Source organism: Tupaia chinensis, unplaced genomic scaffold (assembly GCF_000334495.1).
Source record: "Tupaia chinensis unplaced genomic scaffold, TupChi_1.0 Scaffold000216_1, whole genome shotgun sequence".
NCBI classification, from domain to species: domain Eukaryota; kingdom Metazoa; phylum Chordata; class Mammalia; order Scandentia; family Tupaiidae; genus Tupaia; species Tupaia belangeri.
In genome coordinates this window covers 1,355,935-1,371,999 of record NW_006159691.1, presented here as the reverse complement: position 1 = coordinate 1,371,999, position 16,065 = coordinate 1,355,935, and the positions used below count along the sequence as shown (strand labels likewise).

The following is a 16,065-nucleotide window of genomic DNA, read 5'->3' as shown; positions in this document are numbered from 1 at the left end:
GGGGGCGGGGGGCGGGTGAGCCTGTAGCCAGATGCTCCAGATGCTCTTTGCTCGCCCCTCCCCCTTTGCCCCTTTTGCATTCCTCTTCCTAGACAGCACTCCCTAATGGAAGGTGGGAACAGCGGGTCGAAAGGTGGGCAGTCAGGCCGAACAGGGCCTGCTGGGCCGGGCCCCTCCTCATCCTCTTCTTGGTGGTGACCAGTGGCTCTGAGCTGTGTCAGCTCCAGTTTGGAATGCACCACTGGGCGGGATATGAGTCCCGAGACTGTCCTTGGTATGAGAGCAGACCCTGAGCTGCGAATGTGAGGTGAGGGTTAGTGTCGGGACCAGCCCGGGCCTCAGGCAGGTTTGTCCTCAGGGGTTTACATTTCCATGATACTCCCCTGAGTGTGTGTGTAGGGGTCTTGGCTGGGCCCCTTGAGGGAGCTCTTTGCAGTGGCAGAACCTTGGCGGGCTGTCTGGTCTGTTTGGGGGTAGAGGCTCGCATTGCATCCATGTTCGATCTTGCCCAACGTCATGGCATCTGGCAGGACATGCACGGTCTGCCCTTGGGCAGAGTGTGATGGCCCAAAACCTCGTTTCCTATGCTTCTGATGCAAATTGTACCTGCCAGACCCTCCTGGAGGCTCCGCTGGAGGCTCCGCTGAGCAGGGCCTGTTTCTGCGACCTCTGACTGTGGCCACGGCACTGACACAGGCATCCCTGGCACCACCTCACTGTCTCCTTCCTCCCGACTTTCAGATGCGGCGGAGCCCCATCAAGAAAGTCCGGAAGTCGCTGGCTCTTGACATCGTGGACGAGGACGTGAAGCTGATGATGTCCTCGCTGCCCAAGGCCCTGTCCTTGGTAAGGGCCGGCCACCCCTCTACACCCCAGAGCTGCAAACTGCTCTTCTGCCCAGGCAGGATGGCGTCTCCAAAGCCTTTGCCTGCTAGCATTTAGTTGTGGAGTGGGCCCTCCTCAAGACGGAGTATTCTAGTGATTCTTTTACTGGGCTTCTGCAGCTCTGGGCTCCGCAGGGAGGTGACAGAGGGCAGTAAGGGTCTGGGTGCCCACCCCAGGTTTCAGTTGGCAGCTCTGCTGTGTCTCTCACAGGTGGTTTTCTTTGGGAGGAGTTGCGCGGTTGGAACATGATTGAAACAGTGGATCTGGTCCCCAGTACTCTGCCTTACATTCTTTCCCTTGGGGGATGTGGGAGACCCCAGAGAGGGTTGACGAGTGCCTCAAAGCACAGCCAGGCAGCTGGGAGTACATTGGTCCCCATTAGTCCAGGGTGAGTGCTGGGGAGCTCCCAGGCAAGTGTACTTGGTGCCTGGCCTCAGGTAGGGGTTTGTTGTCTGCACAGAGTGGGTCCTCACAAACCACTGCCCCCTCCCCAGTGTTGGTGGGGTGAGCTGCACTGGCCCTGGTGCCTGGCTAGGGCAGAGAGAGGCATGGCTGGGGTGTGAGCAGAGGGCCAGGGTTACCCAACCAGATCACGCAGCACACCAGCTGCACTTCGTCCTTGCAGAGAGACCTCACTCTTCCTGCCAGCCAAGGACTGAGTACCCTCCCGGCCAGAGAATGACAGGAAAAATGGTTATAGGAGGTTAAAGAAAAGAAAGGTGCACCAGTGGCTGAGAGCAGAGATGTCGAGTCAGCTGGGCCTGAGTCTGAGTCCTGCCGCTACCACTTGGGCTCTGGCATTTCAGGTTTTCTAAGTGCCAGCTTCTCAGCAATGCAAAATACCCTCCTGGGCAGGCCCAGTGGCCTGGTGGCTAAGGGAGCCAGATCCCACAGGACTAACAGTGGTTCACATCGCAGCCTCGGGGGCTTGAAAAAGTCACCCTGGGCAGATGTGTGTAGCCAAAATCTTAAGATGAAGAAGAGATTGAGGTGTAACCATACCCCAGTGGGGATGCATTCACTGTTTGCTGTCCCTAGCAGGTGCATGTAACCTCTAGCAATTTATAAAGAAGGGAGTGGGCAGTAGGTGTGTGGAGGTTAAGGTGCTGGATCCCACACGGCCAGCTGTGCAGTTCGGTTCCCAGACCCAGTGACGAAAATCGCACTATGCATTTGTGTGCCCCAAATCCCAAGAGGAGACTGGAGGAGAAGGAATTGCAGTGAGGCCATCCTCCCTGGCGGGTGATTTCTGTTTTCTCCCCTCTCTCACACCTGTGAGTACATTTGCTCTATAGCAAAAAATCTGAAGAAAAAAAAAATTTATATGAGAATGGAAAGAGAGCTCTGACCCCCATAGACTGCTGAGGGAGCATACCAGCAGAGCAGATACTGGGAAGGCCCAGGCCCTCCGCCATGTCTGACAGTCGATGCTGCATCTTCTCGCTATTCCCGGGGCTTATGGTGTGGGAACCCCTGCGGCTCCCTGTGGAAGGAGCAGACACTGCCAGGCATGTGCAAATGCCAGGCTCTAAAATGGGCACTCCACAAAGCTTTTTTCTCTTTCTCTTTTTTTTTTTAATAACTTGTTTTAGAGCACGTGGGCTCATGGTAGAGGAGAGTGAGAAAGCACCCTCTGAGAGGGCGGCCACACCACAATCCCTTCTCCTGGGATTTTGGACATGCATGCAAATGTATTGGGTGTGTATTTCAAGCCACTGGGGTTCGAGATTCAAACCACACAGTTAACTTTGGAGGATCCAGTTGTACTAGCCCCACAAGTAATTTTTACCCCCCACAAGTATTTTTCTTAATCTTTTAAGTAAGAAAGTTCTTTAAAAATAGGCGAATATGGGGACTAGCCATACCTCCTAGTGCTGCTTCCTGCTTTACTGTTGAGAAAGCCACAGTTAGGGAAAGTTGTTAAAAAATAATATTTTTTTGGAGGGGGGGGACCAGCAGTTAGTGTAATGGCTTTGTTGTTGAACTCCCATAGTCAGCCATAGTTCAAGTCCCAGACCTGGTGACTTGAACTTACGCTGGGTGTGTGTGCATGCGTGCCCAAGATCCCAAGAGGAGAGTGGAGGGAAAGGGATTGCAGTGTGGGCCATCCCCCCCGGGGGGGTGATTTCTCGCTTTCTGTCTCTCTCTCTCTCTGGCGAGTGCACCCACCCTGTAGCAAAACACTCATAAAAAAAAAAAAAAACCCTTTTTTTAAAAACTTTTTTTAAAAACAACTTTTTTAAATTAAAGTAAGATTAAGTAATTACATTTACTTGTATTTAAAAATTTATTTATTATTATAATTATTAATTTGACCAGAGACAGAGAAAGTGAGAAAACAAGCCTCCAGGTCCAGGACTCGAACCACAGTCAGTCATGTGGGAGTCCAGCGTCATAACCACCACACCACCTGTTGGTCCCAAGTAAATGCATTTAAACTCTCCAGTTTGAGGCTCAGAGAACTTGGTAGCTTGCCCAAATCTGGTGGTGCTGGGATATAGTGTTGGGGGCCAGCGCTCAGCGGAGTCCTGACTGACTTGATTCTGGTTTCAGCCAGCAAGTGTGCCATCAAGCTCCAGCAGCCTTGTCCTGCCGGGTGTCAAAGAGGACAACAGCCTTCTCAACCAGGGCTTCCTGCAGGCCCAGCCCGAGAAGGCAGCGGCCCAGAAGCCCCGAAGCCACTTCCCGACACCCGCCCCTGTGAGTGCTGGCCACCCTCACCTCAGGGCCTCTGCTCAGGCTCTTCCCTCTCCCCAGATGCTCTTCCTGCCTGCCTTCCTGTGGCTGCATTTTACTTATTCTGATCTGGGTTCAATCACTACTTCTCAAGGACGGCTTCCCTGACCCTGGGTACTGAAGATGGCCCCCGCCCCACTTCACCCCGTTTATGGCCTGTGGCTCACTTGTAACTCAGCCGTAGTGTCTGCGCTTGGTTTGCTTGGTCCACATCTGTTCTCAGGGCAGAGCGGGCCCAGGCTGTGCATCCCAGTGCGTGCACATAGGAACCACCTCCTCTGGTTGCTGCTTCTGGGCCCAGCCAACCTCCTAGTGCAGCTTCCTGCTCCACCATTGAGAAAGCCACAGTTGGGAAATGTCCCCGGGGCCACATAAAGGCCTCTGGCTTCTAGAGGGAGGGTGGCTCATAGAAATGCCTGCCACCTGTCCCTGGCCTATGTCACAGGGTTTGTTGGGAACACATTGTCCTCAGAAGGTAACCCTCCTGCCTCCTCCAGATGACCAGCGCCTGGAAGACGGTGGCCTGCGGGGGGACCAGGGACCAGCTCTTCATGCAAGAGAAAGCCCTGCAGCCCCTGGGCCGCCTGAAGCCCAGCCACACCTCTCGGACCCTCATCTTGTCCTGAAAGGCTTGGAGGTCTCGAGCCCACCCTCATGTTTACAGGGGCTGGGTGGGGTGCAGGGGTCTGTGAATTCGAAAATCCCACTCAGGTGTCCGTCTGCAGCAAGCCTTTTTCCACCAGCCCCTCCCTAGACTGCTCAGGTGGAGGCCAAAGGGTCACACGCTGTCCTGCTGCCCAGTCCAGCTGCAGGCGGTTCCTGGTGCTGACAACAAAGTCCCACTCCTTGGTCTGCCCAGTCCCCTCCCCAGTGCCACAGGGAGCCCTGTCAGCTTCTCCCAAGCCCTGGCCTGTTCTGGCCTCATCTCAGATCCTACTTAGGATGGCAGGGGGCATGGCCAGCGCTGCCCCCTTCCTCAATCCCTGTTAGTATGTTTTCTTGAAAGAATAAAATTGCCTTTTTCTTGGAGTTGCTTTTTTTGGCTAGAGATCCCATGCCCTTTCCAGAGACAGGAAGAAAGCATCCCTGGAGGGGTGTGGTCCCACTGTAGTCCCTTCTCCATTTCTTTTCCATCCTGTCAGGATTTGGGACATGTATGTCCATATGCCTAGCTCGTTTTCCAGGCTGGCAGGCTGGGACTCGAACCACTGTTGGCCATGTCGATCCAGGTCTTCCAGCTGCTAGGCCACAGGCCTGCCCTGTGCTAGTTTACTGTTGGACTCTCCCACTTGCACGTAACCTTCCAGGGGGCAGAGTCTGGGCCTGTTAGTGTTGGTTGCTTCATCTCCAGCACCTGTGGAGTGCCTGACTAAGCAGGTGCTTAATGTGTGTGTGTGTGTGAGACAGTTTATTTTTATTTTATCCAATCACTTGGAGGCAATTGTTTGGCATGTGTAAGTGAAGGGTCTGCATATCTGCTCTGAGGGTTGTTTTCTTGCCAAGGCCAAGGGAAGACTTGCTTTCTGCTGTGTAGCCACAGGGCCTGACCAAAATGTGTCTGCAGCCTGAGAGCCTCATGCCTGTGTTAGCAGAGTTACACACTCTCTCCATTCCAGCTGCCCAGACATGGCTCCTCCAAGACCCCAGAGACTTCCCAGTCATGCCCTCCCCACCCCCAGATACAGGACTCTATCCAGAATGTCTTCCATCAATGCTTACCCTGTCATGGGGTGCCTAGGGACCTGCTGGGGACTAGAGTGGCCCTCAGGCCTGACGTCTGTGTTCGTGATTGATAATCTCAGATACTGTGTATAGGCTGGGCTCAGTTTATATTTTTTTCAAGGCACTGTGTCCAGAAGTCAAACCATGCGATTGGCCATGTGGGATCTAGCTGCCTTAACACCATGCCACCTGGCTGACCCTACATATATATTTGAATTGTAAAAACATAAAATTTGCCATCTTAATCTTTTATAAGTATGCTGCTGAGTACCATTAAGTACAACTGATCTCCAAGAGTTTTTCAAACTCTTGCAAAATTGGCAAGTGTTCTATAAACAGTACCTCCCACTTGCCTCCTCAGCCCCCGGCAAGCATCATCCAGCTTCTGTCTCTGAATTGGACTACTCCAGGTACCTTATGTGAATGGAATTATGGACAATCTGTCCTTTTGTGACTGGCTTTGAAATTTCACTTAGCATAATGTCCTCAAGGTTCCTCCCTGTTGGAGCTTGTGTTCCTTTTTAAGGCTGAATAATACTCCATTGTGTATCTAGCCATTCATCTGTTGATGGACATTGGGATTGGTTCTGCCTCTTTGCTATTGTAAGTGATGCTGCCATGAGCATGGGTGTTCAGATATCTCCAGAAGAATTATTATATTTTTTTTGAGAGGTTTTTCACTACAGGGCGTATGCACTTGCCAGACAGAGACAGACAGAAAGCGAGAAATCACCCCCCAGGGGGGATGGTCATGCCGTGATCACTTCTCCATTCTCTCGGGATCTTGGGCACGCATGCACACGTGCCTGGCGTGGGTTTTAAGCCACTGGGTCCGGGATGCGACCCGCCGTCAACTACGTGGGAGTCCAGTGACATAGCCAGTACGCTAACTGCTGGTTCCCTTCAGGAGAATTATTTTATTTAACTTTATTTATGCATGTAAATTTGACCGGGGGCCAGGTGGGGGGAGAAATGAGAAAGCAAGCTGCTAGGTCTGGGACTCAAACTGCAGTTGGTCATATGGTCATCCAGCACCTTGACTACCATGCCACTTGCCAGCCCCTGGCAGTTGCCTTTTAAATTTCAGTTTTTAGTGGCTTATTTCAGTTCAATTTTTGGTATTTTCAGGGAAAGCTATCTGCTGTCTGCTGGGCTGATGCAGACTTCTCACTGATGGTGCAGCTCTGTTGCCACCTGGTGGCCACGGGTGTATTTGTGGCAGCGGGTAGAATGAGCCACAGATGGTCCTCAAAGCACATGTCTGACTTTATGACCCCTCTTCAGCATCCTCATCAAGCAGATTCCTGGCTTTAACACCTCCACATATGGGAAGAAGTGACTGTTACGCAGACGCCTTCTCTATTAGACAGCCGTTGTGAAGAAAATGATTCTTTACCCAGAGGAAAAACATTCTCCTTATGATACGTGAAGCAGTAGGAGCCCTAAGGAGCAGGGAAGCATAGAAAGCTGTTTCGTGGAGTAGCCAGGGTCCTGGGGCAGGTAGTTGGTAGGCCAAGAGTATGAGAATTTGAATTGGCCACTTAGCGGACCCAGCGTGAATCAATTTCTGTGTTCTAGTTGTTTCCAGAGTTCACTGAGACTTCATAATAACATTTTGTAACGACAGTGACTTAATCCCCTCTAAGGTGAATTTTGTCTGTCTTGGTTTCCAAATGTATTTGAAAGTAATCAAAGCTTCAGTGAGCTGCGATTGATACAGACTAGTGGTCTCAACTGGTCCAAATGAAGGTGTTGCCCTACATATTAACGGGCTGACCTGCAGATATTCAAGTTATATAATGAATGGAACAGTCTGGCAGGGCCAGGTGTAGAATCTGAGTCTCAAATGCCCTTCAGAAAGTGGTGGTTTGGAGAATGTCTGGCTTTTCCCTGAGACAGGCCCTGCACTGTACCCAGCAGGCAGCCCTGGCCTGGTACACAGCACGTGCCCAATAAGTGCCTGACTCCGACAGGAAGCAATGGAGTAGAGAGAAAATCTTGGGGCCAGCTAGTGCCATGGTGGTTGGGGCACTGGACTCCCACATGGCTGGCTGCTGTGTGTGCCCTAGACCTGGCAGCTTGCTTACTCACTTTCTTCCTCTGTTTCTGGTGAGTGCACATACCCTATAGCAAATTTTAAAAATAATAATAAAATTAAATAAATGACTAAGAAGACAGAAAAATCCTAGGACAATTAGAACCAAAGAGGTGAGAAAGACTTTAGTGCATTTTATTATTGACTTCTAGCTTGATTGTGATCAGGGAATATAGCCTGTGGTTTCCAATCTTTGGAATCTGTTGACTGTTGCTTCATGGTTGAGCATACAATCAATTTTGTAAATGTTCTCTATGCATCTGAAAAGAATATAGTCTAGGTATTGGAGGCTGTGTCCCTTTCTTAACAGGTCATATGCTGATCCTATTGTCCAAATATTCAATATCCTGATGTTTTGTGTCTGCTGGTTTTTGTGTACCTAGATTAGCCAACCCCCAAGTGACAGTAAGCCATTGAATATTGGAGTGGTTTTGTTGCTCAGCATTATTGAGGCAGTAACTAACTGATACAGAAAATAAACTTGAGTCTGTTAAAAAAAAAACCCTTGAGGAAAGTGAGCCATGAGTTCAGCTGAGTTGGCGAAGAACTTAGAACTGGGCTGAGTAAGATGAAGGGTTCTGGAATCCAAAGCCATTGTGACTTTGTATCTAGATTGTTCCTTATGGCTGAAGGTACCTGAGGAAGGAGAGGCTCATGGCATCTGGTGAACTCTCTTTGGCTCTCTTGGCAACTCTGGGCAAAGCTCTGACTTGTGAATAGACACTTGGATATGAATCCCAGCTTGGCTGTTAGCTGTGTCTACTGCACTGAACCTTGGGGTCCTTGGCTATCAAATCAAGGAGAATCCGTAAACTTTCATCTGGGGAAGGGATTGGAGAGAACATTGATGCATACTTGATGCTGGATGGTAAGAAAGAACTCTTTTTAATATTTTGTCAGGGGACCAGCAGATGGTATAGCAGTAATGTCACTGGACTCCCACATGGCTGAATGTGGTTCAAGTCCTAGACCCAGTGGCTTCATACTCTAGGTGTGTGTGCCCAAGATCCCAGAAGGAGAATGGAGAAGGACTGGCATGGCCGTACACCCCAGGGGGATGATCACATCACAGTCCCTTCTCCATCTCTACCTCCTTTGGGGATTATGGGGACACACACGCACCCAGTGTGGTTTTTCTTTTTTCTTTTTTTGGGAGAGGTTTTCGCTATAGGGTGTGTGCACGCACCAGACAGAGACAGAGAGACAGAAAGCAAGAAATCACCCCCCAGGGGGGATGGTAACACCGCAATCCCTTCTCCTCCATTCTTCTCTCGGGATCTTAGGCACTCACTCACATGCGCCTGGCATGAGTTTTAAGCCACCGGGTCCGGGACGTGAACCGCGATCCACTACGTGGGAGTCCAGGGACATAGCCATTACACTAACTGCTGGTTCCCCAGTGTGTTTTTTCAACTTGTCAGGTCCCAGACTTGAACAGTGCTTTTTGTGGGATCCAGTTGCTTTAACATCACGCCACCAGCTGCCTCTCCGTTCTCCCTTTTTTAAAAACTCATTTATTTCATGACAGAGGAGACAGCGTTGCTTTGCCTCAGCTTTTCTCCCCAGCCCTCCAGGCAGCCAGGATCATAGGCAGGCCTGGTTTGTTCAGGTTAATCCAGAATCCAAACTCAGGGCCTTCCTACACGGCTCCGGGTTACACAGTAGTGTTCAACCAGTGAACCACCATGGCTGGGCCATGGACTCTTATCATGTAGTTACAAAACGCTGTTCATTCTTTCCTTACAAGGAACCCTGCCAAAGAAATCTATGACCCTGTTTCAGCTGAGAGCTGTGAGGGAAGTTCCTAGACAGAGGTCAAGGCAGGACAGCCTGGTTGGACTAAGGCTTGTGCTTTAGCGTGTCTATTCTGTTCTTGCCGTGTCAGTGTCAGCCCCGGAGGGTGTGGTGGGAAAGGCACAAGCGTCAGACACAGTTGAGCTTCTAAGAGCTTGCCCTGGAAGCGTCACACAGAGGACACGGGTCCTATTTGGGTGCAGATGAGTTTCTGCAGATAAAGGTGACTTTTCCATGAGTCTGTTCACTCAAAAGATGCACCCAGAACCGAAGTGAAACACAACCAGGACCCAGGAGACCCTTCCTCACCCCACAGTGAATCCCAGCTCTCTCACTTATTGGCTGCTAGACTTGGGAAATCAATCACTTAACCTCTCTGTGGCTATGTCTATATTCACAAAGTAGGAATAACTGCACATGACTGAGGAGGAGAACATGATTTAACACGTGTGAAACTACTCAGTGTCTAGTACACAGGAATCCTGCAATGCTAATTACTACTTGGGTCCTCAGAAAAGTCATGATGCATGTTTGCTTTTGAAAAACACAGAAAATATGACCTCCCAGTTGACCTAATAGTGTAACTGGTATTTATTCAGCAAGAAGAAAATGTGATAAGATGGGCCAGTCAGTGGTGTGGTAGTTACAGTGTTGGTCTCCACAGGGCTGACTGTGGTTTGAGTCCAACATCCAGCAGCTTGAAATACACACCAGGCATCTGCATGTGTGCCCAAAATCCCAAGAGGAGAATAGAGAAATAATTGTGGAGCGACCATCCCTGTGTGTGTATGTGTGTGTGTGTGTGTATGTGTGTGTGTGTGGGGGGGTACTTTCTCATTTTCCTTCTCTTTGTGTCCAGCAAGTGCACATGCCCTATAGAAAAATAAACAAAAAGATACACGTACAAGGGCCCACCAAAACACAAGGACAAGATCAGCACTACTATGACAGCCAGACTGAGAACAATTCACACACTCTTTGGGAACATGGGTAAACTGGAAGTCACACAATGGAATACCAGGCAATTTTATACGCTTCAAAATTGAGGAAAAGAATGTATCTTAAATGTCTTCACCCACACTAATAGAAAGTGAGTGGGGTGGCAGATATGTTAATGAGCTTAATTTACCACTCCACAATGAACCTACATCAAAATATCACATTGTACCCTCCAAACACATATTGTTTGTCAATTAAAATAAGTCACAAGAGGGGCCAGCAGATGGCATGGTTCTTGAATGCCCAAAGTACCAAGAGGAGAATGGAGGGGAAGGGATTGTGGCGTGGCCAACCCCCAGGGGATGATTTCTCACTTTCTGTCTGCTAGCACATGGACCCTATAGCAAAAACCAGCAACAACAACCACAAAAAACCAGTGGGTGTGTATGCGTGCATGCCCAAAATCCCAAGAGGAAAATGGAGAAGGGATTGTAGTGTGGCCATTCCCCTTGTCCCCACCCCACCCCGGGGGGTGAGGTGGGGTGGGTGATCTCTCTTTGTCTCTGGGGAGTGCATGTGCCCTATAGCTAAAAATTAAAAATTTTTTTTTCTCCTGAAAAGCTTTCAGAACATCTAAGTCTTCTACCTGCTGTTTACAAAATAAGTATTGGGTCATAGGAAAAGTCATGATGCATTTTTGCATAGAAAAGCAGAAATATGTTATGACTTTTCCAATGGCCCAATGTTTTAGTTGTTTTTTCAAAGAGATTTTTGCTATTGCGCATGTATGCTTTGCAGAGGGACAGAGACAGAGATCAAAAATAAGAAATCACCCCCTGAGGGGATGACCACACCACAATCCCTTCTCCAGTCTCCTCTTGGGATCTTGGGCATGCACACACAGACACCCAGAGTAAGTTTTAAGCCACTGGGTCCGGACTCGAACTGTAGCTGACTATATGGGAGTCCGTGATGGAACCATTACACCTTCTGCCGGTCCCCCAATATTTTAATTTTTAAAGTTAATTTTCCTCTCCCATGAGAGAGAGCTCAAGGTAGACAAAGCACCTCCATGAGGTCTTAGCTAGTCTGGAGACAGGCACCTGTGTGTGGGCCCAGGATGCACAGGGAGACCCTGCGACCTTTCGGGTGTGTCTATCATTTAGTGCCATGTTACCCTAAGCCACTAGTTGGCCCTGTGTTTTAAGTTTTGTCCAAATACATGTATTCACTTGTAAAAGGCACTAAGAGGTCTATATTAAAGGAAGGATTTTTCTCTTCCCCTACTGCAGTTACCTAATTATCTTCCCTGGAGGTTAGCAGACTTTTTCTGTAAGGGATCAGAGAGTAAACGTCATGTTTTTTTTTTTTGGGCAGACCCCTGTTCTCGTGTATCTTAAAAAGAAATTTTACATGTAATCGTGTCCCCTCCCACCATTCTGCGAAAATAATGCCATACTCTGTGGCCTGTTCCATACTTGGCTTTTATCAGTAAAACCAGGGGTTGGCGGATTATGGCTCACTAGCCTGCCACCTGTTTTTGTAAATAGTGTTATTGGAACCTACACCCAGCCATTTGTATGTTACCTCCGACTGCTTTGCTGTGTCGATGGCAGGGCTGAGTAGTTGCAACAGAAACTGCAGACCAGCAGATGGTGCAATGGTTGTCGCTGGACTCCCATGTAGTCAAACGCAGTTTGAATCCCAGACCTGGTGGCTTAAAACTCATGCCAGGCACGGGTACCTGTGCACCCAAAATCTCAAGAGGAGAATAGAGAAGACAGGATTGTGGTGCGGCCATCCCCTGGGGGCGGGTGGGGGTGATCTCTTGCTTTCTGTCTCTATGTCTCTAGTGAGCGCATGTGCCCTATAGCAAAAATCTTTTTTTTTTCTTTTTTTTTTGGAGAGGTTTTTGCTATAGGGTGCATGCGCTCGCCAGAAAGACAGAGATAGAAAGCGAGAAATCACCTCCCGGGGAGATGGCTACACCTCAATCCCTTCTCCTCCATTCTCCTCTTGGGATCTTGGGCACGCATGCACACGTGCCTGGCGTGAATTTAAGCTGCCGGGTCTAGGACTTGAACCGCAGTCGACTACATGGGAGTCCAGCAACATAGCCATTATGCTAACTGCTGGTCCCGCAAAAGTCTTTCTAACACACATACACACGCATACACACACGCACGCGTGTGCGCACAACTAGACAAAGTCTAAAATACTAAAATACTGGGCTGTTTGGAAAGTCATGACACATTTTTGCATAAAAGAAAAAATACATCATGACTTTTCGGATGACTATCTAGCCCTTCACGTAAAAAGGTTTCTACCTCTGAGTTAAACAATACACATTAGCTTTCCATATCAGTACAAAAAGAGCTTTCGTGCTTTTTTCATGGCAGCAAGCTATTTCATGGTCTGGATGTACCATAATGCATTTCAGCAGACCCTCCCAGTGCATAGTGAGGTCATTTCTGACCCTTGCTACAAATAACCTCGCAATGAATAACCTCACGTTTTTTTTCTTTTCCACATGTGTGAGTATATTCACGGTGCAATGTCCTGGGAGTAGAATTCCTCTTGCAAACCTGATGTGCATAGACAACTTTTATGGCTATTTTCAAATTGCCCTCCATGGAAGTTGTATCAACTTAAAATTTTTCCCGTGCTATGAAAACACCCATTTTGCCCACCTTTACCAGTAGAATTTTTTTTTTCTTTTGCTAGCTATAGGGCTTGTGTGCTCACCAGAAAGACACAGAGACAAAAAGTGAGAAATCACCGCCTGGGGGGATGGCCACATGGCAATCCCTTCTCTTCCATTTGCCTCTTGGGATCTTGGGCACACATTCGAACCACAGGACTCGGGACTCTAACCACAGTCAACTACATGGGAGTCCAGCAACATAGCCATTATGCCAACTGCTGGTCCTGACAGCAGAATATTTTTAATCTTTTGGATGTGTACTGATCTGATAGGTGTGGTTTATTTGCATGCCTTTATTGTGATGGGTTGCTTATTCTTTCAAAGGCCCGGTTTCTTTCTCCTGCCGGCTGTTTACTATCCTGGTCTGAGAATCTTCTGGGGGCTGCTCTTCTCTCTCTCTCTTTCCTGTCACTTTCACAAACAAGCTTTTCAGGAACGAAAGTCTTAAGGACAAACATAGGGTGGCAATTAACATCATCGACATTCCAGATGTCAGGATTGGGAAGCCAGGGAGAGACCTGCAGGGGGCTGCTGTTCTGCTTTGAACTCAGAAGACTGGCTTTTAGAGGGTTAAGGACGTGCTCCTCCTCCATGGAGCTCCTGTTGGCACAGGCAGCCTCATGTTCCTCCAGATTTTTGATGGGGTCCACGTGGCATGCGTTGTATTTGCAGTTGGCCATCTTTTTGGCTTTCTTGGGCTTCTTTCTCCTGCACGATGCCAGGTGGTACTGGAATCTGCTGAGTGGGATTCGGTGGTGAGGATCATACAGGCAAATTTCTAAGGCTTCCGGCTCCATGAGAAAATGTTCTTGACGCAGAGTATCTCACTGTTCAGAGTTGACTGAAATGCCCCTCCTGGAAAAGCCCTCTTGCCGTAAGGATGGAACTGCCCTCTGCCTGCCCAGCATAGGCTCTTGGAACTCTAGGCGTAGATCTCGTGGTCCTCGTTGTATGGGGCCACTAGGTAAATTAGAAGAGGGGCCAGATGCTGTTAGAAGCAGCTACACAGAGAACAGAGCAAACGGTGTGTGAGGCAGAATTATATAAAGCAGATGCAAGAGCCTCTCCCAAGAAGCCATAGCAGCTGTGCAGGGAGGTAAAGAAGATAGACCTGTCTTCCTTGACTTTGAGGGGTGCACTGTGTGATGTCAAAGAGCGAGTCACAATGGGTGGCCTAAGTCATCAGGAACAGGCTACTTCCTGCCCAATGCTTGGAGGGGGTGAGAAGCTTTGGGGAAAGCTGCCATTTAAATTCATGTTCATGGCATGTATGTTGTCATCTAAGGCTTTTAACTGTCCATTTTAGTTTAATATATTGGGTACTTAGGAAACTCATGACTCATTTTTGCATAGAAAAACAGAAAAATACCTCAGGACTTTCCTGACAAGCTAATAATTCTTGATATAGTTGGGTTTAAATCTACCATCTTATTTTGTGCTTTCTAACCTATACTTTGGTCCATTTTTCTTTCCTTCCCTTATTTTAAGCCGTTTTTTAAAATCTCTCTAATTCACTTTCCCTCTCTTCTGCACTGACCAATCTGTTGCCAAATATGCCCCCTTTTATTTTACTTTTCTAGTTTGTCATAGGGTGTGTGTGTCCACCAGAGATAGACAGAGAGAGGGAATGAGAGAAATCGCCTTCTGAGGGGCTGGCCATGTGTAATCCCTTCTATCCCGTTCTCCTCTCTGGATTTTGGGCACACTTTGCCCAGTGTGTTTTTCAGTCTGCTGGGCCTGGGATTCAAATGGCATAGTAGGCCATGTGGGACCCAGCTGCATTAACCATTGTGCCATCACTGGTTTGTGCCCATTTTTCCTTTTAATTTGCCAGAGAGTACACATATTCAGAGACAGGGAGAGGGGGAAGGCACCCCCACAGCTGCACTCTTTCTGTTTCTCCATTCTGTCAGGATTTGGAGTGAGCATGCACATGAGCCTGGCGTGATTTTCAAGCTGTTGGGACTGGCGCTTGTACTGCGTGTCAGTCATACAGGAGCTGGCTCTTATAACCACCAACCCGTCAGCTTTTGATTTTGGTCTTTGTATTTTACATTTCTTGAGATACTTGTTTTTTCCAAACTGTTACGTCACTTTGTATAGTTTCTTGTTTTCTGTAGGTATTTTCAGGTTTGTCACTATTTCTTTAAGCATGGTAAGCTGAGTTTTAAAGTCTGTGTCTGGGGCTATCTTTGTGGTACAGCTGTAATGCACTGCTCGAGAGATGCTGGATCCTATATGGAGACCGTGGTTCAGATTCCTGGCCCAGTTGGCATGAAATATTCCAGAGATTGTGTGAGTGCTGAGATCTGATGGCTAGAGGATTGGAGGAAGGGGATCATGGTGTGACCAGACCCTCTTCTGTCTCTTTCTCACTTGCATGTGTACACTGTCCATCATCAAGAAAAAAAAATTAAAAAGAAAATCAAGTTTATGTGTGGTATCTTCAGTCTCTGAAGCCTGCATGGGTTTATTTTACAACTTTCCTTTTCCTTTTCCTGCCTGAGGGCACTTGTACTCACCAGAGAGGGGCAAAGAGAAGGGGAGGAGACCGTTCTCCCATGGGGAATGGTCATGATAAATCCCTTCTTCTCTGTCTCTTTCTCCTTTTGGAATTTTGGGCACACATGCATGTACACATACCCATCGTGAGTTTTAACCACGCTGGGACTCGAACCACAGTTGACTACGTGGGAGTCCAGCCACATAATCATTACGCTATCTGTTGGTCCCCACCCCCTCCCTGTTTTTTTTTGTTTGTTTGTTTGTTTAATTGCCAGAGGATGTTTACATTTGCTAGAGGGGAAACAAGGGAGAAAGTACCCCCTAGCAGGGCATGGTCAAGTCATAATCCCTTTGCCTCCATTTGTCATCTTGTCAAGATTTTGGGCACACATGTGCATACACCTGACTTTTTTTTTTTAAAGAGATTTTTGCCTCAGAGTAAATTCAATCACGAGAGAAAGAGAGAGAGAGAGAGAGAGGCAGGCAGAGACAAGGAACAGAGACAGAGGGAAATCACTTGACCATGCTGCAATCCCTTCTTCATTCTCCTCCTAAGATACTGGGCATGCATGCACACGCTCCCAGCATGATTTTCAAACCACCGAGTCTGGGACTCGAACTGCAGTTGGCCACGTGGGAGTCCAGCAATGTAACTGCTACACCATCTACTGGCCCCCACACTTGG

General features: G+C 48.4%; 2 protein-coding genes and 1 long non-coding RNA gene across 3 annotated transcripts in view; 2 read left to right on the top strand and 1 right to left on the bottom strand.

Annotated features, from left to right (window-relative positions):
- MYBL2 (MYB proto-oncogene like 2) overlaps positions 1–4,640 on the top strand; it is a 38,998-nt gene extending 34,358 nt beyond the window's left edge. The window contains exons 12-14 of the mRNA XM_027771464.1: positions 742–846; positions 3,439–3,585; positions 4,119–4,640. Of these exons, the coding sequence (XP_027627265.1) occupies positions 742–846; positions 3,439–3,585; positions 4,119–4,247 (381 nt within the window). The 3' untranslated portion in view covers positions 4,248–4,640. The remainder of the gene's footprint in view (positions 1–741; positions 847–3,438; positions 3,586–4,118) is intronic.
- Positions 4,641–8,078: 3,438 nt separating this feature from the next.
- The window catches only part of LOC114007679 (uncharacterized), an 84,040-nt gene continuing 76,053 nt past the window's right edge, over positions 8,079–16,065 (top strand). Inside the window, exon 1 of the long non-coding RNA XR_003549264.1 lies at positions 8,079–8,306. This is a non-coding gene — a long non-coding RNA (uncharacterized LOC114007679). The remainder of the gene's footprint in view (positions 8,307–16,065) is intronic.
- Positions 13,131–14,002, bottom strand: GTSF1L (gametocyte specific factor 1 like). Its single transcript, XM_006172216.3, is given in 2 exon segments — positions 13,131–13,267; positions 13,269–14,002. Coding segments are annotated over 2 exon segments (486 nt in total). The 5' UTR covers positions 13,673–14,002; the 3' UTR covers positions 13,131–13,185.